A 23,652-nucleotide genomic window follows, 5' to 3' on the forward strand; every position below is an offset into this window, starting at 1 on the left:
GTGGTCTGCACAGTTCACTTGCCACTGCCATTCTATACTGCAACTACCCGTGACACTGCTCCCCGATGAGTCGGAGGACCCGGTGAAACGCGTTGGGGCTACGAGGGTCTAGTTAGCAACAGGGTACTCTAGCACAGGTCCAAGGTTCCATCAGGCTGGGTGTTGCTCTTTCAAGGCGGGTGCTCCGACAACAGCCACTTGAGGTGCTCCCCGCTGATGACTAGTATCTATAGGGTCAGAGTACCAAGGGAAATAGTGATATAAGCTGTCTTTCCACTTAAAAACCGCCACTGATTTATTTGAGACACAATTGGCTATACCCAGCCAGAGCTATCTGAACCTTTACTGTAACTGGACTACTGAATATTTTTAGCACTTTTTGTATCAATGTTAAACGTTTTAAATAATTAAGTAAAAGTTAAGTTTTATATTATTTAGTATAAGGAGGGCTCAGACTACTGTATTAAACACTAAGGAAATGTAGCATGCTGTACTACTGTGTCTAGCAGCCCTGTCCCTGATTCCCAATCACAACCCTCTGCCAGACTGATAACACAATGCTGGGCAAATCATACTCCCAAAGAGTGCATCATTACCTAAAACCATCAATCTACCGCTCATAAGTTTCATTACTTCTTCTTTCACTTTTGATCATATATTAAAAACTATGCAAGACACTGAGAATGTGCTTGGACCAGAATTTAGCAGTTTTTTTTTTTATGAGATACTTGAGCAGAAGTAAAAGCACTGAATGTCGCCATAGCGTGACCATGTTTAGCAAGCTGAATAAATGTCCCCATACATTGCATGATAGGCCTTGAAATTTCCTGTCCAGCCTAAGACAGGCTTTCAGACAATCTGATCATGCTTCTCCTTTTCACATGGATAAAAGGTAAACATAAAAACATAGTATAAAAGCTTAAAGATTCTGGATTATTTTTGCCCAAGTCTACACATGCATTTCATAGTATTATTAAGAAAAAGGAGCCCAACTCTCCACAATGTGCCCCCCTTATGGTTCACAGAAAAAAGAGAACAGAGATTTTGCAATAATAAGCTCTGAGTCTGACTTCTGGGAATGGGATTTAAAAAAGAAATCAGTAGCCGCTAAAGCTGCTGTTTATATCTGAACACTTGCTTTGGCCAGATATGCAAATCATATCTGAAGGGTTCACACATCCTAGTAAAGATGACTAAATATTGTAGAAGAATTTGCTTCTTTCAGGATAATGGTTCTGTGCGTTCGACAATCTTTTCTTGATATAAGGGTTTGCTGAAGAACTGATTAAGGTGCCCCACCGCAGATAATCCTTGCAATCAACGGCAATCTGATAAGCCATGTTGCCGCTAGTAAAAATAGCCTAAAGGGACAATTCCATCAGAAAGTGGTATTTTGTTAGGGCTCATGCATATGAACATGATCGGCCCGGGAGATAGAGGATGTCCCGGGCCAACCATGGCTCCACTGAACTGAACTGACTGTATCTTAGTGTTTTATGACGCAGTCAGATCATATATGCTCTTGGATCGCTTCTACTGATCTCACAGTTCAATATATAGTAGGAGGGCGCAGGGGTCCGTCATTGACAGAAGGTACGTGTCACCGAGGTTCCTGGCTTCGGTGAGATAAGAACCGGTTATTTTGTGTGTCAGCGGCAGCTAGTGCTCGCTGACACTGTTTTAGTTAGTGTGGCTGTAAAGCCAATCCAGGCCGGTTCTTATTGGGAGCAGTCAAAGAGCAGGGTGGGTGGCTGTTCCCCACGTCCAGGCCAGGTTTTGGGCTGGGTTTAAAAACCCAGCCAACAGCTCAGCTGGGTGTGGTATGATCCTCCAAGTGATAGTGGAGCTGTGGAAGCTCTGTGTTTTTGGGAGCTGAGGAGATCCGCCATACTGCAAGGCTGAGAGCTGCATGAGATCCGCCTGCTGGGAGTCAGGCGCCCTAAAGCCTGCTGTGGTCTACCAGGTGATTTATGTTGTTCTGGGGACTCTTGCTGTGTGAACTAACACCAGGACCCTGTAAAGCATTGTTTTTCTTTTCTGCCTTCTCTGTGTGAATAAACACTAGACTTTTGTTTTTTCAACCGTTGTCTTGCGTACGCTTACCCTGCCTACCAGAGCAAATGCCTACTATATACACACATATATATATATATATATATATATATATATATATATAATGTTAAAAAGTAGGTAAAGATAACCAAATAAAATAAATAAATGAGCCAAAATATTTTAAATATTTGACTTGGTCATTTCTTTACAGAGGAAGATTATCCAATATCAAATGTCTGAGTGGCAAATGTATGTGAACCTTTAGGATTACCAGATATTTTGAAGGTGAAGTCAGGTATTTTCAATAGGATGACTTCAGGTGTAGTGCACGACCTGTTTTATTTAAAGACTAGGATCTATCAAAGTCTGATCTTCACAACATATACCGTATCTCACAAAAGTAAGTACACCACTCACATTTTTGCAAATATTGTATATATTTTTATGGGACAACACTGAAGATATGACACTTTGATACAATGTAACATAACTCAACACACAGCTATTAAGTATAATCTGCTGGCAACAAAAGTGAGTACACCCCTAAGTGAAAATGCCCAAAGTGTCAATATTTTGTGAGGCCACCATTATTTTCCAGCACTTCCTTAACTCTTTTGGGCATGGAGTTCACTAGAGCTTCACAAGTTGCCACTGGAATCCTCTTTCACTCCTCCATGATGACATCACTGAGCTGGTAGATGTTAGATACCTTGTGATCCTCCACCTTTCGTTTGAGGATGCCCCAAAGATGCTCAATAGGGTTAAGGTCTGGAGACATGCTTGGCCAGTCCATCACCTTTAACCTCAGTTTCTTTAGCAAGGAAGTGGTCGTCTTTGAGGTGTTTTTGGGGTCGTTATCACGTTGGAATATTGCCCTGAGGCCCAGTTTCCGAAGGGGATGGGGATCATGCTCTGCTTCAGTATGTCACAGTACATGTTGGCATTCATAGTTTAGATTAGGGTTTCTGAGGTTCTGGAGAAAGGTGACTAATTTAATCTCATCGGTTTTAGATTACTCGTATCCCATGTCAGTAGTCTTTTGTCTGCTGGGAGATAAACCTTACAAACTACCCTTTGCCAAATTTAAACTGGCCCAATTCATACTTATGGCAGCTAGAATCCACATAGCTTTTAAATGGAGGTCAAACTCCTTATCCTTTCAAGCTGTTCTAGATAGGATCAATAAAATATTATTGTGCGAGAAACTCTCGGCCATCCGCACTGACTCGTATGCTACCTTTGAGAAAGTATGGGAACCTTGGATAACTTCCCCTCATTCTTCAAACATTCGCTATAGTGTCTCTCTTTGATTCTAAGTGTTCTCAGAGGGGTTGTTTTTTTTTTTTTTTTTTTTTTTTTTTTTGTGAATGACTCCCTCTCTCTTTCTACGCATGTCATTGAGAATGTATTGTCTAATAACCCATGGCTTAACAGGACACATATCCTGTATAACTCCAAGAATTATTTGTGTTTTATGTTCTATGCTGTATCAAATGTTTATGTAACTACTTTTTGCTCAATACTCAATAACCCAATAAATGGTTTTTGAAACTAGATTAGGGTTTCTCTAGGAGGTGACGTGCTCCTTTCCCTAGTTTCCAGGCCTTTTCCCCTCACCCCTTTCCCTCCTATGCTTGGTGTGGGTTTCCCTCCCACACCAAAGCGTGACAGTTGCAGAGAGAGAGCTGAGACTCTAGGAGTAACAGCAATGCCCTTGTTGCTCCTAGAGGCTTATTTGCATGTATTAGAACATCATGTTTCTCAGCAATGTGAGCACATATGAACATGGGACCAACACAGATGCCTACCGCTGCCAAGTGAACATGCAGCAGGTCAGCTAGTTTTACAGGTACACACCTACTGACAGATGCGCTTTAAAACCCCATTCACCCACATTGTACTTGATTGTGGTTGCTCGCTGCACAACCATACCAAAAATCTACAATAAGTACACCATGTGAGAAAGTGACCAAATTGAGTTTGCATATTGGGGATACTGGACTCTCCGGGACTGGGAGACAGGAACTCTTTATGTATTCATAGACTCCTGTTCCAAGCTAGGGTACTGGATACCAGAGACCTCGCCCCAGAATTTATTAATAGGATGAATGTAATTCTGAGATTAGAAAAGGGAGTATATGCTAAACGAAAAATGTCCTAATAAATTCCTATCTTTATGGCAGGGGTGGGTTGAGTCTGCGCAACTGGCTTCTCAGGCATTAGTTCAAGATTGAATACGGGGACAAATGTATTTCTTACAATCCCTCTCCAGAGGAACCACATAGTCATGGAACACTGTTTGAACGGCTGAGTTAGTATAGCTAGGTGGAACAGTTTTGATGCCCAATTGTATGATTATCCTTAAATCTATAGACACTGATGTCTCTCTGAAAAAGACAGGGTGGCATTAGCAGGAGGTGCTCAAACCCACATGCAGTCATGCATATATATAGGGGAGCAAATCCTGAACTTGTGGCCCGTTGCTAATGGCGATCCCCAGCAAAATGCATACGGTGGAGGATGCCCGCGGCGAACCACAAGTACCACAATAGACATCTCACACAAGGTAACAAGTGCGGATGTAATAATCAATATAACAATATAACAAAACAACAACAAATACAGGTGCACTCTGCAGTCTCACTAAACCCTCAAACTGATTTTAAAATTGAGAGATTAGTCAACATGTCCTACGGTGTAGAACATGTCTAAGCCCGGGCACCACGTCAAGGTTTCTCAAGTATTTGTTGTTGTTTTGTTATATTGTTATATTGATTATTACATCCGCACTTGTTACCTTGTGTGAGATGTCTATTGTGGTACTTGTGGTTCGCCGCGGGCATCCTCCACCGTATGCATTTTGCTGGGGATCGCCATTAGCAACGGGCCACAAGTGCAGGATTTTCTCCCCTGTATATATGCACAACTGCATGTGGGTTTGAGCACCTCCTGCTAATGCCACCCTGTCTTTTTAGTTTGTATATATAGATTCCTGGAGGTGTATAAACTCCAATTCAAATGTGCCTGTTTTCCATCTACAGGCCACATTTAGGCGCACCTGTGAGGCCTGGGCCATACCAGTCAGTCTTGAGTGGGACTCACAGACTCCTCCCTCCTCCCATTGCAAGCATGGTTACATGCTGGAGGTAACTGGTGAGCTGTTTGTGAGTCGGCCTCATGCTCCTGTAATTTGCCCACTGGCTCCTGGTATCGCCCATACGGCTCAGGTAGGAGAGTGTTAGGTCCCGGGCTACTTGAGAAACCTTGACGTGGTGCCCGGGCTTAGACATGTTCTACACCGTAGGACACTGATGTCTCTCTGCTCAAGTTGGGGTGCGGTGGGGGGGAAGGGTGTTATTGTGTTATTGTATGCAATGTTACATTACTTCAATCATTTAACTGCTGTAATGCTCACAGGAATCTTGATCTCCCATAATGCCACGGGTGTCTGCGTACACCAATATCTTTGCAAGTTGTTGTACTTATTTTCAACTATACAAAAAAACTGCGAAATCCTTGATGATGTTCATGTGCTATTGTTTATTTCAATAAAAAGTAAACGGATAAAAAAAAAAAAAAGAAAGTGACCAAATTTATCATGGCCGCTGTGGTAAGTAATGGGAACATATGAGCTTTGGTCCAGCTAACAGCAAGCATGCAAATTAACAATTACAGATACCATTGGTAGAACAGTTAAAAGAGGAAGAGGAAATGCTGTTAGTGTGAGTGCACTTCCCCATTTCTTGAGACAAAGAAACCAAAATGACTGCACTAAAGGTATAAAGAAGCTACGGCACTGTTAGGAGTGCAGGCGCCATCTAGTGTGCACACGTTTTATAAAGCTTCAGGATTTCTTTATGAGCTTTTACATTTTACAGCATCAGTGGAACACTACATGTCCCAAAAATATAGTGTATGTAGAGACTAGCATAAAGCTTTTTCAGCCATATTCATACAGCTTACAAGCCATGCCGTCTCCACAAAGACTAGCAGTAAGAAGGTTGTACTGAATGGTCCAGCTACTTTCTGCATCCCTTCATGTGAAACCATTTCAGCGAGTCAGTTTATCCAATCTCTGCAAACATCAACTGTAAATTTATTGTCTAGGAAGAAAATTATGGTAGGACAAATACATTTTTGCAACCGGGCCACCAAGTCATAAAGCGTGAAGAACATCAAAAACATTTGCCCTCAATTTCAAACTGCCCCTGGAAGCAGTGTCATCACTGTCCTTTGAGGGTGTCCATAGTATTGCCATGAAGAAGCAGCTGCACATACACCTGATATTACCATGTACTAGTTGAAAAGGTGGCCCCTACATGAAACCTCCAAATATCACAGAGATAGACTGCATGCAAAGAAGGAACCTGGAAACACCCTGCTGGTGTCCTCCAAGCACCATGAAAAGGTTCCTCTCACAGTCAATGTTGGCAGATGACACTGCATACAGGCATTCACTGCCCTGGTCTCTGGGGTAGGGTGCACCATCTATGAGACATTACCAGCCTGACATTGTGGGAACTAAGGCTACTTTCACACTTGCGCTTGATCGGATCCGTTCTGAACGGATCCGATCATATTAATGCAGACGGAGGCTCCGTTCAGTATGGATCCGTCTGCATTAATAACTTAGAAAAAATTCTAAGTGTGAAAGCAGCCTGAGCGGATCCGTTCAGACTTTCAATGTAAAGTCAATGGGGACGGATCCGCTTGAAGATTGAGCCATATGGTGACATCTTCAAGCGGATCCGTTCCCATTGACTTACATTGTAAGTCTGAACGGATCCGCTCGCCTCCGCACGGCCAGGCGGACAGCTGAACGCTGCAAGCAGCATTCAGCTGTCCGCCTGTCCGTGCGGAGGCGAGCGGAGCGGAGGCTGAACGCCGCCAGACTGATGCAGTCTGAGCGGATCCGCTCCATTCAGACTGCATCAGGGCTGGAAGGAGGCGTTTGGGTCCGCTCGTGAGCCCCTTCCAACGGAGCTCACGAACGGACCCATGAACGCTAGTGTGAAAGTAGCCTAATACAAGACTGGCTTAATGGAGAATGAAGCTGGCACAATGGTATTTTCTGTAGTAAACCAGGAAAGATTTATAAGATGCGGAGCTTACTTCAGAAAACTCTTGCTCTCAACAAGTCACAAGAGGTATGGGACGAAGAACAAATCATTTTCTTCCTTAGAGTATGTTCACACGACAGATTTAGAAAATCCACCTACAAAACTCAGCGCAGAATCTGCTTGTTTTTTACGCATTTTTTTAACCAATGGGCGTTCAATAGAAAACTGCATTTCAGCTTGTGGCCTGAAAACACGCAAAAAAACGCATGGTCACAAGAAGAGCAGTTTTTTAATGATTCCCATTCATTTCAATAGAAGAGGCAGCTCCAAGTGGAAACTGTGGAAGCGCACAGTAAGGCTCCATTCAAACATCCGCAATTGTGCGGAACGGGTGCAGACCCATTCATTCTCTATGGGGATGGAATGGATGCTGACAGCACACTTCCGCATTTCCGGAGTGCGCCGCCGATCTTCCGGTCCTAATAGAACATGAACATGTCCTATTCGCATTTCTACGTGGGTGCCGGCCGGGTGTATTGCGGATCCGCAATACGCTACGGACGTGTGAATGGACCCTAATCTGCACAAAAAACGGTGTGGATTTTCTGTTTTGAAATCTACACTCGTGCGCAGGTACCTTTAGGCAGCACAACCATTAAAGGGGTTATCCCAAGACTAATGTAAAAACTGAAAATCAGACATATAGTACATGACAACCTCTTTCTAAGAAAGCTAGAACCAGCCCTGTACCTCACCTTGGATCCAGAGATCTCCCCATTGATTGCTCCGCTAGATTTATATCAAGCTGACAGCTCAAGGGGAGTGACTTTTCTGCTGCAGCTCAGGGGGCGTGTCCATGCTCTGCCTATCACAGCTCAGGAGGCAGTTGAAGGATAAAACTGAGCATGTGCGTCCATCTCAGTGAGCGGACAAAGAAATAAGAAAACAGCAGGTCCATTTTATTGAATAACTCAGTGGCTATGCAAAATGTTTAATTACATGCAATTACAAAAATATTCAGATCTAGGTGCTAGATTGAAACCGGTGGAATATTTTTCGTGAGACAACCCCTTTAAAGTCATATCTATGCAAATCATTTTTGGAGATTGCTTATAAGGCAACCCCCTAATATAAAGTATTGGATGGTCTCTATATTTGAGGGTATCTATAAGATCAGAAAGAACCTGAACCACAGATAAGTGAGCCCACAGTGCTTCTTAGCAGACGTTGGGGTTAATGGGAGCACTCCTCCATTCTCTTCAGCAGGGCACACCATTAAATGTTCTATCCCAAGTGAAACACAGCAAAACGTGTACTTACATAGACCACTGGAACCAGTACTAGCAATCATTGTATCTGTGTTTTCTGTCCAAAGAGGCGGTCATGACAGGACGTACGTTTCTATTTCATCTGGCGTGACAGCGTTGCATCTTTCAAACTAGCTGACCTACTGGATTCGCCTCTGTAAGAAAAGCATTATAGTTTTGGTGACATAAAATATAGGATCGCTATCATTTATGAAGGTTCATCTAAACTTCTATGGAAACCTTAGAAACATTAGTTTTATTGTCTCAATAAATCTAAAATGAACTACTAAGATCTTTGCAATAGGTCTGCATTAGAAATTACCTACCATTTTGTATCTACAGCTCCTATGCAGACTAGACGTCTCCATGGTAACAGACCGCAAACAAACTCTGACGTCTTGCGGTCTCATATGTTCTTCTACTTGCTTCTACCATGTTCCAGTGTACATTTGGTAGGTTAGGTAAATTTCACACATGAGACACAACAATCCGGCAGGCTGAACAGCCTGAAGAAGTTCTCTGGATAGTGCCGCATGCCCGCCAGACCCTATGCCTATAATGGGAATCGGCTGGGATCCGACCACTCCCTGGCGGGATTTTGGATCTGGCCAAATCCCAGCATCCCCACCAGTTCCTATTATAGTCAGTGTGGTCTATGCTGGATCCAGCCTGCCAGATTGCTGTGCAGCATGTGTGAAAGTAGCCTTAGTCAGAAGAAGAGGACAGATAGGAGGGAACATGACTGCAGGATGAGAGGACATGGAGGGCCATAGTCTGCATAGGAGCGCTCCGTGCTGTAAAAACAAAACGGTAGAGAATTTTTAATAAATACCTACTGTAGAGTTGCTTCAATTATCACGCCCAGCAGAAAAAGCCTGCGTGTATTTAAAGGTACGCACATGATCTGTGCCAGCTACATATTGTTTCCCTACCTCTTAATCATTTTGATGAGTAGTGACTACCAGAAACAGGGAATAGGCACCACATGCATTGGAACGCCACAAAACAAACCAGGACATGCCATAAAATTCCTTGGTAGAGGGTCCTTACTGCTGCTATGGATTATATTAATCCATTGTGTGTAGCTAATAAACTTTTCATTTCAGTAGAAATATAAACAAGTATACATAACCACAATGACGCCACGTTTGTCATCCAAGTCCTTGAGTAGCAAATGACAATAGTGGTTCCCAATGAGCCTAAATTAAATGGTCCCTGTTGGTTCACAGACCTTTGCATAGCACAATTGAATATAACAAACTTTGTAATATATCTTACCAGAGCAAAATGCCTTGTTTTCCAGGTGTCAGCTGCCCCCCCCCCCCCCCCCTTCTAAACTGAAACAACACAAGCTGTCTGCTTACTGAAGGATCAGATTATATCATCCTATAGAAGTCTATGGAGAGGGGAGGGGGAGATCAAAGTACAGAAAGGAACAAGCAGATACAAAGAGCCAGACATGAATCAGTGACTAAGGCTACTTTCACACTCGCGTTTTGGCTTTCTGTTTGTGAGATCCGTTCAGGGCTCTTACAAGTGGTCCAAAGCGGATCAGTTTTACCCTAATACATTCTGAATGGAAAAGGGTCCGCTCAGAATGCATCAGTTTGCATCCGATCAGTCTCCATTCCGCTCTGGAGGCCAACACCAAAACGCGAGTGCAAAAGTAGCCTAATAGTAAATGGTATAGCTCACCCCCAAGTGCTTTATTCACATCTATAAGATTAGGTGGATTAACTACAGGTAAAAGGAGAAGGACGGTGGTGGAAACATTCTGGAAAACCACTTAAAGGGGGATTTCACATGTGACATTAACTATTAGATAGGTGGGGGTCCTACAGCTGGGAGACCGTATTCCTTGGAGCCTCCCTGAAATGAACGGAGCAGCCAGTCAGGCATGTGCACCGCCGCTAAATTGATTTCTATGGGAGTTCCGGAGACAGCCGAGGACAGCACTCTATCTGGAACTCTCATAGAAAGTTAATAGAGCGGCTGAGCGCATAACTGACCCACAGCTCCACAAGGTACGGGGTCCAGATTCCAAGAGGTAGGGCCTCCAGCTATCTAATAGTTATTTCCTATCCTGTGGCTAGAGAATACATACCCAGAATAGCCTTTTAAAGGGTCACGTAAAGGAGTTGTCCAAGTTATATTTATTGATGACCTATGCTCAGGATAGGTCATCAATATCAGATCGGCTGGGGTCCGACACCTGCCACCCCTGCCGATCAGCTGTTTGAAGAGAAGGCGCGCGCCGTTCCAGCACCGCCTCCTCTTCACTGTTTCCCTTGTCGCCGTTGTATCTGCAATTACATCTGTATTTACACCCAAGCCGTCCCATTTGTTTCAATGGGTCGGACCGCTCCTATACAAGTGTATAGAAGCGATCCGTACCATTGAAATGAATTGGACGGTTAGGTGTAATAACACCTGCTCATTGCTGCAGATGCAACGGCGAAAAGAAAAACAGTAAAGAGAAGGCGGCGCTGGCACGGCTAGCGCCTTCTATCCAAACAGCTGATCGACGGGGGTACCGGGTGTCGGGCCCCAGCCGATCTGATATTGATGACCTATCCTGATGATAGGTCATCAATAAATATAACTTGGACAACCCCTTTAACTTTGAAAAAAGCTCATCATAGTGACACATGAAGATTCACTGGTGAAAAATTCCAGGACTGTATGAGGTGGATTTCATCTAGATTGTAGCACAGGATACTTGCCAAAGTTCATGTGAATTTTCCGTAACATGTAGATGGCCTTAAAGTGTAACTGAACTTTGAAAAAAATGTGGATATATCATAGCGACATATGAACATTTTTGATCGGTTAGGGCAGGCATCCTCAAACTGGGGCCCTCCAGCTGTTGTAAAACTACAACTCCCACAGTGCCCTGCTGTAGGCTGATACCTGTAGGCTGTTCGGGCATGCTGGGAGTTGGAGTTTTGCAACAGCTGGAGGGCCGCAGTTTGAGGATACCTGGGTTAGGGTCTGAGTGCTGACTTTTAGCTTAGTGAAGCAGACAATCAGGAGACCGTTCCGCTTAGCTAATCCTGGATGTTAGTAATCCTCCGGGGGGCACGGGCAGGAGCAGCACTATGCGCTCCTGCCCGTACTAACTGTGCTGTGGCCTCATTCATAAAATGTGTACAGCACATACTCCGTACACCACTGAGAAGTCAGCGGTGTACAGAGAAGTGGCTTTTAAGCGCACAGCAAAATGCACACTTTAGGAAGAGAAAAGTGTTATAAAAACACAAAAAACATTAATAAACTATAACACAAAAAGAGTTCTTAGGGCATTAGGGACAGGCTAACAAAAACTAATACAAAAGTTCAGTTACTGTACTCTAAGTATAATGGGGTCTAGCTAAGATCCATCCGCTTTCCGGCAGACAATGCGGAGAATCAGGCGGACAAGTGCCCAGCCAATTCCCGGCATTGTCGGAACAGCCTGCTGGTATTCACAACACAGGTGTGAAACTAGCCTCAGACCTTTTTCTGCTTTATTGTGACAAAGATGCAAACCAAAAAGACAGACGACAAATGACAGATCTGCATCCCATCAATGGAAGTCCAGACCGAGACACAAATCAGACCAGGTCACTGATCACAGCAGTGATCTATCTAATCATTCCAACTTATTGTACTGTCATCCGAAGCAATAGCCTTCATAGACTGAACATTGATGACAACTCATTCAGAAAAAGGGTAATTCGAGGTCAGATGGTCATCTTTATATATTGTTTGTCTGAAGGACATAATATCTTCCTTTTCCATTCAGATTTATAAAACAGCCTGCTAACTAGCACTGCCAAAATGGAAGCAGATTCATTCAGTATTTAAGAATAGAATCCTAAAGACGGGGATATGTGAAGAGTAGTGGTTACATGTGTGGTGGCGGTGGAGGAAGTACTTGAGATGTGGCAGAGATATATGCAAGACATCATGGAGGTGAGAATGAGAGCATAGGATCGGGATATGTGAAGAGAAGATGTTATGTGTGGTGGTGGAGGAGGAAGTACTGAAGATGTGGCAGAGATATATGCAAGACATCATGGAGGTGAGAATGAGAGCATAGGATCGGGATATGTGAAGAGAAGATGTTATGTGTGGTGGTGGAGGAGGAAGTACTGAAGATGTGGCAGAGATATATGCAAGACATCATGGAGGTGAGAATGAGAGCATAGGATCGGGATATGTGAAGAGAAGATGTTATGTGTGGTGGTGGAGGAGGAAGTACTGGAGATGTGGCAGAGATATATGCAAGACATCATGGAGGTGAGAATGAGAGCATAGGATCGGGATATGTGAAGAGAAGATGTTATGTGTGGTGGTGGAGGAACTACTGGAGATGTGGCAGAGATATATGCAAAACATCATGGAGGTGAGAATGAGAGCATAGGATCGGGATATGTGAAGAGAAGATGTTATGTGTGGTGGTGGAGGAACTACTGGAGATGTGGCAGAGATATATGCAAGACATCATGGAGGTGAGAATGAGAGCATAGGATGGGGATATGAGAAGAGAAGAGGTTATGTATGGTGGTGGAGGAAGTACTGGAGATGTGGAAGAGACGTATTGGAGACACTGTGGAGGTAAGAATGTGAGCCTTGACCGTGTGTATGTTGCCATTTTCTTTTTGACTTCAATAGATATATCCTATCCTTTTCCCAAAATCAGACAAGAACTGGATGTGTTCTGTCTTTCTTGCATTGTGTGCATAGGGCAGGGATATGTGAAGAGTAGTGGTTACATGCGTGGTGGCAGAGATGTATCGGGGACATTGTGGAGGTGAGAATGTGAAGAGTAGTGGTTACATGTGTGGTGGAGGAAGTACCTGGAGATGTGGTAGAGATGTATGGGAGACATGGTGGAGGTGAGAACATGAGCATATAACGGGATTATGTGAGGAGCAGAGGTTATGTGTGGTGGTGGTGGAGAAAGTACTAGAGATGCAGCAGAAATGTGTGGGAGACATGGTGGAGGTGAGAATGCGAGCATAGGATGGGGATATGTGAAGAGTATTGATTACATGTGTGGTGGTGCAGGAAGTACTGCAGACATATGGGAGACATGGCGGAGGTGAGAATGTGATTAGGACAGGGTTATGTGAAGAGTAGAGGTTACGTGTGAGATGGTGGTGGAGGAAGTACTGGAGATGTGGCAGAGATGTATGAGACATTGTCGAGTTGAGAATGTGATTACACCGCGCAACAATGATTTTGCTACGGAGAGAAAAACACGTGATTTATACTAAAATGAGCGCGCTGATTCCAAATATGAAATCTGACACATCTAGATTTTAACCCCTTAAGGACCCTGGGATTTTCCATTTTTGCGTTTTCTCACTCCTCACCTTCCATTAGTCCTAACTTCCATTCACACAGCCTTATGAGAGCTTATTTTTTGCAGGACAAGTTGTACTTTCTAATGGCACCATTTACGGTTGCATACAAATGTAGTAGGAAGCGGGGGAAAAATTCCAAATGGGGGAAAATTGGTAAAAAATGATATTCTGATAAAGGTTTTTTTTTTTTTTCACATTACGCCATTTGCCGTATACCATTAATATTGTTATATTTTAATAGTATGGGCATTTTCGCACACGGCGATACCCATGATTTTATTTTATTTTTTATTGTTTAAGTATTTAAGTTATATTTTAAGGAAAGGGGGGTGATTTAAACTTTCATTTTTTGTTATATTTGCAAAAACTTTTTTTTGCCTATTGTGTTCATTGACACCATTGAACACTTCATTTGCACTATACCAGCGATGGCCAACCTGCAGCTCTCCAGCTACTGTAAAACTACAACTCCCACCATGCCCTGCTGTAGGATAATAGCTGTAGGCAGTGTGGGCATGCTGGGAGTTGGAGAGCATCAGGTTGGCCATCCTAGTGGCCGGTATTGGTATAGTAATCTAATAGGCACCGAAGCCTGCTTGAGGCTTCAGTCTGTTAGATCAGTGTTTCCCAACCAGTGTGCCTCCAGCTGTTGCAAAACTGCAACTCCCAGCATGCCCGCACAGCCAAAGGCTGTCCAGGCATGCTGAGAGTTGTAGTTTTGCAACAGCTGGAGGCACACTGGTTGGGAAACACTGTATTAGATCAATGTAACAGGTTCCCCGATCTCAGCCGGGGAATGCTGTTACCGGAGCAGAAGTGCGCGACTTTCGCTTCCAGACTGTGCAGATGCTGTGGTCACATTTAACCACAGAATCTGAAAGGAAAAATGTATGCGATCAGCCTTATGGCTGATCGCATATATGTGCCGCGGGTCTTTGCTATTTAAAATAGCAGAAACCCGGCGGCTATGGCGCCCGCTGCACGTGCCAGCGGGCGCCATGTTTGGGGACTGAAAGGGTGAAGTTATACATGCAAAGCCTATTCAGTTATAATATTAATGCATTATATTGGATATATTTCAATGGACATGTCCAGACCTGTTTGGACGCACTCAGGCTGATGTATGGAAGACATGGTGGAGGTGAGAATGTGATTATAGGACAAGGTTATGTGAAGAGTAGAGGTTACGTGTGAGGTGGTGGTGGAGGAAGTACTGGAGATGCGGCAGAGATGTATGAGACATTGTGGAGGTGAGAACATGAGCATAGGACGGGATTATGTGAGGAGCAGAGGTTATGTGTGGTGGAGGAAGTACTGGAGATGCGGCAGAGATGTATGAGACATTGTGAAGGTGAGAACATGAGCATGGGACGGGATTATGTGATGAGCAGAGGTTATGTGGTGGAGGAAGTACTGGAGATATGGTAGAGATGTATGGGAGACATGGTGGAGGTGAGAATGTGATTATAGGACAGGGTTATGTGAAGAGTAGAGGTTACATGTGTGGTGGTGGTGGAGGAAGTACTGGAGATGTGGCAGAGATGTATGAGACATTGTGGAGGTGAGAACATGAGCATAGGACGGGATTATGTGAGGAGCAGAGGTTATGTGTGGTGGTGGTGGTGGAGAAAGTACTGGAGATGCGGCAGAGATCTATGAGACATTGTGGAGGTGAGAACATGAGCATAGGACGGGATTATGTGAGGAGCAGAGGTTATGTGTGGTGGTGGTGGTGGAGAAAGTACTGGAGATGCGGCAGAGATCTATGAGACATTGTGGAGGTGAGAACATGAGCATAGGACGGGATTATGTGAGGAGCAGAGGTTATGTGTGGTGGTGGTGGTGGAGAAAGTACTGGAGATGCGGCAGAGATCTATGAGACATTGTGGAGGTGAGAACATGAGCATAGGACGGGATTATGTGAGGAGCAGAGGCTATGTGTGGTGGTGGTGGAGGAAGTACTGGAGATGCGGCAGAGATGTATGAGTCATTGTGAAGGTGAGAACATGAGCATGGGACGCGATTATGTGATGAGCAGAGGTTATGTGGTGGAGGAAGTACTGGAGATGTGGTAGAGATGTATGGGAGACATGGTGGAGGTGAGAATGTGATTATAGGACAGGGTTATGTGAAGAGTAGAGGTTACATGTGTGGTGGTGGTGGAGGAAGTACTGGAGATGTGGCAGAGATGTATGAGACATCATGGAGGTGACAATGTGAGCATAGGAGGGTAATATGTGAAGAGTAGTGGTTACATGTGTGGTGGTGGAGGAAGTACTGGAGAAGTGGGAGACATAGTGGTCATTGTGAGACAGTGGGTAACCAGTGGTAGAGGGGCAGAGGAGATGAGGCCATATCGAAGAGGTGGGGGGGGGGGGGGGGGTCTATTGGGGGCAGACCACAGGGGAGGATGTGGAAGAAGTCACCAAGTCAGTGTTGCTAGGTTACAGGCTGTCAGATCTGTCACATCTCTCATTGTAGAACATTGCTTCCTGGGAGGAGTGTAACAAACATGGCAGCCACTCATACATAGATATACTCACACACTCCTTACTGCTGAGACATGCACCATACTGTCTGCACGTATGTCACACACATAATACTGCCTTCTAAATACAAGCCACCAGCCGGAGCCTGGCTAATACCTGCATACATACCCAGTCACTTACACTATGCAGGGTGTATGGCAGCTAGTAGTGTCTAAATCCCATGCGCCGTAAGGACCTTGTGACGTCACAAGGTCATGTGACACAGGGAGCCTCAATACCAGAGTCCGCGCTCCTCACCGTTAAGACCATCAGGAGTATTAGTTATCATCGTATTACATTACTAATCTATTACTAGAGCGCATGGATCTAGACATTACCTGCTGCTACATCCCGCATCTGCTTTAAACCCACCTAAGTTTTTGTTAGATCCTAGACAGCAAAAGGACCTTTGGTTATGTCATGGTCATGTGATCAGTCATGTGAATGGGAGGAGTCAGGTTTGGGGTAGAGCGTGCGCCGCAGACTGTCATTATTCCATAGATAGAACTGTACATAAATGTACAGCTGAGCTGTAGTGTGCAGGAAGCAGGGCTGTGTGTGTAATGTGCAGGAAGCAGGGCTGTGTGTGTAATGTGCCAGTAGCAGGGCTGTGTGTGTAATGTGCCAGTAGCAGGGTTGTGTGTGTGATGTGCCAGTAGCAGGGCTGTGAGTGTAATGTGCCAGTAGCAGGGTTGTGTGTGTAATGTGCCAGTAGCAGGGCTGTCAGTGTAATGTGCCAGTAGCAGGGCTGTGTGTGTAATGTGCCAGTAGCAGGGCTGTGTGTGTAATGTGCCAGTAGCAGGGCTGTGTGTGTAATGTGCCAGTAGCAGGGTTGTGTGTGTAATGTGCCAGTAGCAGGGCTGCGTGTGTAATGTGCCAGTAGCAGGGCTGTGTGTGTAATGTGCCAGTAGCAGGGCTGTGTGTGTAATGTGCAGGAAGCAGGGCTGTGTGTGTAATGTGCCAGTAGCAGGGCTGTGCGTGTAATGTGCAGGAAGCAGGGCTGTGTGTGTAATGTGCCAGTAGCAGTGCTGTGTGTGTGCAGTGTGCCAGTAGCAGGGCTGTGTGTGTAATGTGCCAGTAGCAGGGCTGTGTGTGTAATGTGCCAGTAGCAGGGTTGTGTGTGTAATGTGCCAGTAGCAGGGCTGCGTGTGTAATGTGCCAGTAGCAGGGCTGTGTGTGTAATGTGCCAGTAGCAGGGCTGTGTGTGTAATGTGCAGGAAGCAGGGCTGTGTGTGTAATGTGCCAGTAGCAGGGCTGTGCGTGTAATGTGCAGGAAGCAGGGCTGTGTGTGTAATGTGCCAGTAGCAGTGCTGTGTGTGTGCAGTGTGCCAGTAGCAGGGCTGTGTGTGTAATGTGTCAGTAGCAGTGCTGTGTGTGTGTAATGTGCCAGTAGCAGAGCTGTGTGTGTAATGTTCCAGTAGCAGTGCTGTGCGTGTAATGTGCCAGTAGCAGGGCTGTGCGTGTAATGTGCCAGTAGCAGGGCTGTGCGTGTAATGTGCCAGTAGCAGGGCTGTGCGTGTAATGTTCCAGTAGCAGGGTTGTGTGTGTAATGTGCCAGTAGCAGGGCTGTGTGTGTAATGTGCCAGTAGCAGGGCTACGGTTTGATTGGCACTATTTTGGGGGTGCATATGACTTTTTGATCGCTTGCTATTACACTTTTTGTGATGTAAGGTGACAAAAAATTGTTTATTTAGCACAGTTTTTATTTTTTACGGTGTTTATTTGAGGGGTTAGGTCATGTGATATTTTTATAGAGGCAGTCGATACGGACGCGGTGATACTTAATATATATCCTTTTTTTCCCCCTATTTTTTACCAATTGTTTTTTAACTTTATTTGGGAAAAATGACGTTTTTGTTTATTTTTACTTGAAACTTTTAATTTATTTGGGGGGAAACTTTATTTGTTGTCCCACTTTTGGGGGTCTAATCCCTTTACAATGCATTCCAATACTTCTGTATTGGAATGCATTGGCTGTATGAGTAATACTGTGTGTATTACTCATACAGCTTCCGGCCTGTGAGATCCAGGGGGCTGGATCTCATAGGCTCGTCACCTTCCATGCCATCGGGTCCCCCCTACAGCCGCATGGGGACCCGATGGCATCGCTGATCGCCACAGCTGCAAATTTCAGGTAGAGCCACAAACCTCAGGTCTGAATTGACCTGCGGTTTGCGGCGATCGCCGACACGGGGGGGTCACGGGACCCCCCGCGCATTTAGCCAAGGTGCCTGCTTAATGATTTGAGCAGGCACCTTGTTCAGATCACTGCCCGCCGGGCGGCGGTGAAGGAAATACACACGACGTATCGGTACGTCATGTGTCCTTAAGTACCAGGACAACATAGCTTATCGGTACGTCATGTGTCCTGAAGAGGTTAAGGAACGGGCTAATTTTTTACCTTAAAGGGGTTCTGCACTTTCATTTCACTGATGATCTATCCTCTGGATAGATCATCAGCTTCTGATCGGCGGGGGTCCGACACACGGGACCCCCGCCGATCAGCTGTTTGAGAAGGCAGCGGCGCTCCAGGAGCGCCGCTGCCTTCTCACTGTTTACCGCCGGGCCGCCCGCCCACTGACGTCACGACTTGTATCAACTAGAGTGGGCGCGGCTAAACTCCATTCAAGTGAACAGAGCTTAGCCGCGCCCACTCTAGTTGATACAAGTCGTGACGTCAGAGGGCGGGCGGCCCGGCGGTAAACAGTGAGAAGGCAGCGGCGCTCCTGGAGCGCCGCTGCCTTCTCAAACAGCTGATCAGCGGGGGTCCCGGGTGTCGGGCCCTGCCGATCAGAAGCTGATGATCTATCCAAAGGATAGATCATCAGTGAAATGAAAGTGCAGAACCCCTTTAAGGACCAGGCCATTTTGTGCAAATCCAGGCCATTCTGAGATAGTTTTTCGTCACATTTTGTACTTCATGACAATGGTAAAATTGAGTTAAAAAAAAATCATTTTTATTTATGAAAAATAACAAATTTACCAAAAATTATGTCTACTTCATGTTTAGATCATTTTGCGAATTACATTTTATTTTTTTGGGGACGTTACAAGGCTTAGAAGCAAATCTTGAAATTTTTCAGAAATTTTCAAAAACCCACTTTTTAAAGACTAGTTCAGATCTGAAGTCACTTTGTGAGGCTTATATAATAGAAACCACCCAAAAATTACCTCATTCTAGAATTTACACCCCTCAAGGTATTCAAAACTGATTTTACAAATGTAACATAGTAACATAGTACATAAGGCCGAAAAAAGACATTTGTCCATCCAGTTCGGCCTGTTATCCTGCAAGTTGATCCAGAGGAAGGCAAAAAAAAACCTGTGAGGTAGAAGCCAATTTTCTCCACTTATGGGGAATAAAAAATTCCTTCCCGACTCCAATCAGGCAATCAGAATAACTCCCTGGATCAACGACTCCTCTCTAGTAGCTATAGCCTGTAATATTACACTCCAGAAATACATCCAGGCCCCTCTTGAATTCCTTTATTGTACTCACCATCACCACCTCCTCAGGCAGAGAGTTCCATAGTCTCACTGCTCTTACCGTAAAGAATCCTCTTCTATGTTTGTGTACAAACCTTCTTTCCGCCAGACGCAGAGGATGTCCCCTCGTCACAGTCACAGTCCTGGGGATAAATATATGATGGGATAGATCTCTGTACTGACCCCTGATATATTTATACATATTAATTAGATCTCCCCTCAGTCGTCTTTTTTCTAAAGTCAATAACCCTAATTTTGATAATCTTTCAGGGTACTGTAGTTGCCCCATTCCAGTTATTACTTTAGATGCCCTCCTCTGGACCTTCTCCAGCTCTGCTATGTCTGCCTTGTTTACAGGAGCCCAAAACTGTACACAGTACTCCATTTGTGGTCTGACTAGCGATTTGTAAAGTGGTAAAACTATGTTCTTATCACGGGCATCTATGCCCCTTCTGATGCAACCCATTATCTTGTTGGCCTTGGCAGCAGCTGCCTGACACTGGTTTTTGCAGCTTAGTTTGCTGTTTATTAAAATTCCTAGATCTTTTTCCATGTCAGTGTTACCGAGTGTTTTACCATTTAGTATGTACGGGTGACTTGCATTTTTCCTTCCCATGTGCATAACTTTATCCCCCTCATCTGCCAAACGTGCAAACTTGTTGGGGTGTGTCAGATCAGGGCTAGCCTCCCTGGCACTCTTCCCTCTACCCCGCTTTCTAACTGTTACCCAGCTAGCTACCTCACTTTCTTCAGCCTCCTCTCTGTCACCCTCCCCCTCATCTACCCCAAAGAGTGCTTGCTCTGTGAGAAGCAAACTCTTTTGCAAATTATTGCCTCTCAGTGTTGCAACTTGCCCGTTTACACTACGTGCAGAATTATTAGGCAAATGAGTATTTTGACCACATCATCCTCTTTATGCATGTTGTCTTACTCCAAGCTGTATAGGCTCGAAAGCCTACTACCAATTAAGCATATTAGGTGATGTGCATCTCTGTAATGAGAAGGGGTGTGGTCTAATGACATCAACACCCTATATCAGGTGTGCATAATTATTAGGCAACTTCCTTTCCTTTGGCAAAATGGGTCAAAAGAAGGACTTGACAGGCTCAGAAAAGTCAAAAATAGTGAGATATCTTGCAGAGGGATGCAGCACTCTTAAAATTGCAAAGCTTCTGAAGCGTGATCATCGAACAATCAAGCGTTTCATTCAAAATAGTCAACAGGGTCGCAAGAAGCGTGTGGAAAAACCAAGGCGCAAAATAACTGCCCATGAACTGAGAAAAGTCAAGCGTGCAGCTGCCAAGATGCCACTTGCCACCAGTTTGGCCATATTTCAGAGCTGCAACATCACTGGAGTGCCCAAAAGCACAAGGTGTGCAATACTCAGAGACATGGCCAAGGTAAGAAAGGCTGAAAGACGACTACCACTGAACAAGACACACAAGCTGAAACGTCAAGACTGGGCCAAGAAATATCTCAACAACAACAACACACAAGGAAATTATATCCAACCTTAGTTTCCAAACTCCTTTTCTTAAACTCCTTGTTTTTTAAATGTCATGGTTTATTTACACCATGTCCCATTTGAAGCCCCCCTGATGCACCCCTAGAGTAGAAACTCCATAAAAGTGACCACATCTAAAAAAAATACACCCCTCAAGGTTTTCAAAACTGGTTTTACAAACTTTGTTAACCCTTTAGTTGTTCCACAAGAGTTATTGGCAAATGGAGATAAAATGTCAGAATTTAAATTTTTGGGCAAATCTGACCAGTGTCACTTTATGTGGTGATAACTTTAAAACACTTTGACTTATCCTAGCCATTCTGAGATTATTTTTTCATCATATTTTGTACTTCATGACACTGGTAAAATGGAGTTTAAAAAAATCATTTTTATTTATAAAAAAAATACCAAATTTTCCAAAATCTTTCAAAAATGTACATATTTTCCATTTTAATCCATTTTTTCCAGTAACAAAGCACAGCCAAACAAAACTCAATATTTATTGCCCTGATTCTTTAGTTTTCAGAAACACCCCATATGTGGTCGTAAACTACTGTGGTCGTAAACTACTGTTTTTGGAGGGCAGATTTTGCTGGACTGGTTTGTTTACACCATGTCCCATTTAAAGCCCCCCTGATGCACCCCTAGAGTAGAAACTCCATAAAAGTGACCCCATTTTGGAAACTACGGGATAAGGTGGCAGTTTTGTTGCGATTATTTTTAGGGTACATATGATTTTTGGTTGCTCTATATTACATTTTTGTGAGGCAAGGGTACCAAAAATAGAAATTCTGAAATTTGATCTCCATTTGCCATAAACTGTTGAGGAACACCTGAAGGGTTAATAAAGTTAGTAAAATCAGTTTTGAATACCTTGAGGGGTGTAGTTTCTTAGATGGGGTCACTTTTATGGAGTTTCTACTCTAGGGGTGCATCAGGGGGTCTTCAAATGGAAATGGTGCCAACAAAAAAGGCCATCAAAATCTTCCAGAAACCATACAAAATTACTTTCCTTCTGCGCCCTGCCGTTTGGTCATACAGCAGTTTACAACCATATATGGGGTGTTTATGTAAACTGCAAAATCAGGGTAATGCTTTGTTACTGGAAAAAACTGATCAAAATGAAAAAATTTGCCCCAAAATTGCTATTTTGGCACAGTTTTTTTTTTTGTTTTTTTTTTGACTGTGTTCATCTGAGGGGTTCGGTCATGGGGTATTTTTATAGAGCAGATTCTTATGGACGCGGCGATACCTAATATGTCTACTTTTTTACTTTTATTTAGGTTTTACACTATATTATCCTTTTATAAACAAAAAAAAACATTTTAGTATCGCCATAGTCTAAGAGTCAGTTTTTGTTTTAGTTTTTAGCCGATTATCTTAGGTAGGGGCTAATTTTTTGCGGGATGAGAGGACGGTTTTATTGGCACAGGGACAGAGGCGATGCCGTTACTGTGAATTGTGGACAGTACAAGGACATCCCTCTTGTCCTTATATCTGACCAGCAACAGGTTTCCACTGGTAAGGGCATGGGTCTCACCCCTGGGGATAGGTACCTGGAGGGGGTGGGTAGGGATGCCGCATTGATTTTTCCTCACCGTCCCACAATACGGGAATCTCGACCCTCGTGCACACAAAACTTGTAAGTGTACCCTGAGATACTCTCACAAAGTTTGTACAGCTTCACGCAATACCTCGCCAGCTTAGAGGGAACATACTGCCGGAAAATGAGTCTCCCCTTGCAATGAGAGACTCATCAACCGTGACCTCCCTTCCAGGTACAGAAGCCTCCAAAAATGTGGCCCCAAAGTGATCGATGACCAGCCTGATTTTTTACAGGTGGTCATAGGCAGGATCACCTTGGGGGGGACATGCTGCATTATCTGCATAATGCAGGCATTTCCGGATGACCTCAAACTGGGTACGTGTCATGGCTGTACTGTAAAGTGGGGTCTGGTAGAGGACGTCCCCACTCCAGTAATGCCTGACACTGTTTTTTTTTACTAGGCCCATGTGCAGAACGAGGCCCCAAAACGTCCTCATCTCAGCTGCACTGATCGGAGTCCAGCAACCGGCCCTAGCCAAAAAGGAGCCCGGGTGTTGAGCAATGAACTGTTGGGCGAACACGTTTGTTTGCTCCACCATCAGATTCACAAAGTAGTCACTGAAAAAAATACTAAAATAGTCACATTCAGTTAAGCCCACTGTGGGAATCTGGATTCCTGGTTGGCCAACAAAATCAGGAATCACAGGCTCAAAATCCTCTGGGGTACACCATGTAAGTTCACCGGTAGGGGGCTCAGGTGGACTTAACTGGTGGGCCGGAAAACTAGTGCGAGCCCCAGAGCTGCTCGTGCTAGTGTG

General features: G+C 44.4%; 1 protein-coding gene across 5 annotated transcripts in view; it reads right to left on the reverse strand.

Annotated features, from left to right (window-relative positions):
* The window catches only part of UBAC2 (UBA domain containing 2), a 187,535-nt gene extending 170,806 nt beyond the window's left edge, over positions 1-16,729 (reverse strand). For 3 of the 5 annotated variants that reach the window (XM_044284618.1, XM_044284617.1, XM_044284622.1), the window contains exons 1-2: positions 16,428-16,491; positions 8,433-8,574 (exon numbers count right to left, since the gene is read on the reverse strand). In XM_044284618.1, the coding sequence (XP_044140553.1) occupies positions 8,433-8,463 (31 nt within the window). In that variant the 5' untranslated portion in view covers positions 8,464-8,574; positions 16,428-16,491. Of the gene's footprint in view, positions 1-8,432; positions 8,575-16,427; positions 16,492-16,670 lie in introns of those variants that run through there. The other 2 variants (XM_044284621.1, XM_044284619.1) reach the window with 2 other exon arrangements.
* Between the last annotated feature and the right edge of the window lie 6,923 nt (positions 16,730-23,652).

This window comes from Bufo gargarizans, chromosome 3 (genome assembly GCF_014858855.1).
Source record: "Bufo gargarizans isolate SCDJY-AF-19 chromosome 3, ASM1485885v1, whole genome shotgun sequence".
In the NCBI taxonomy this organism is placed as follows: Eukaryota; Metazoa; Chordata; class Amphibia; order Anura; family Bufonidae; genus Bufo; species Bufo gargarizans.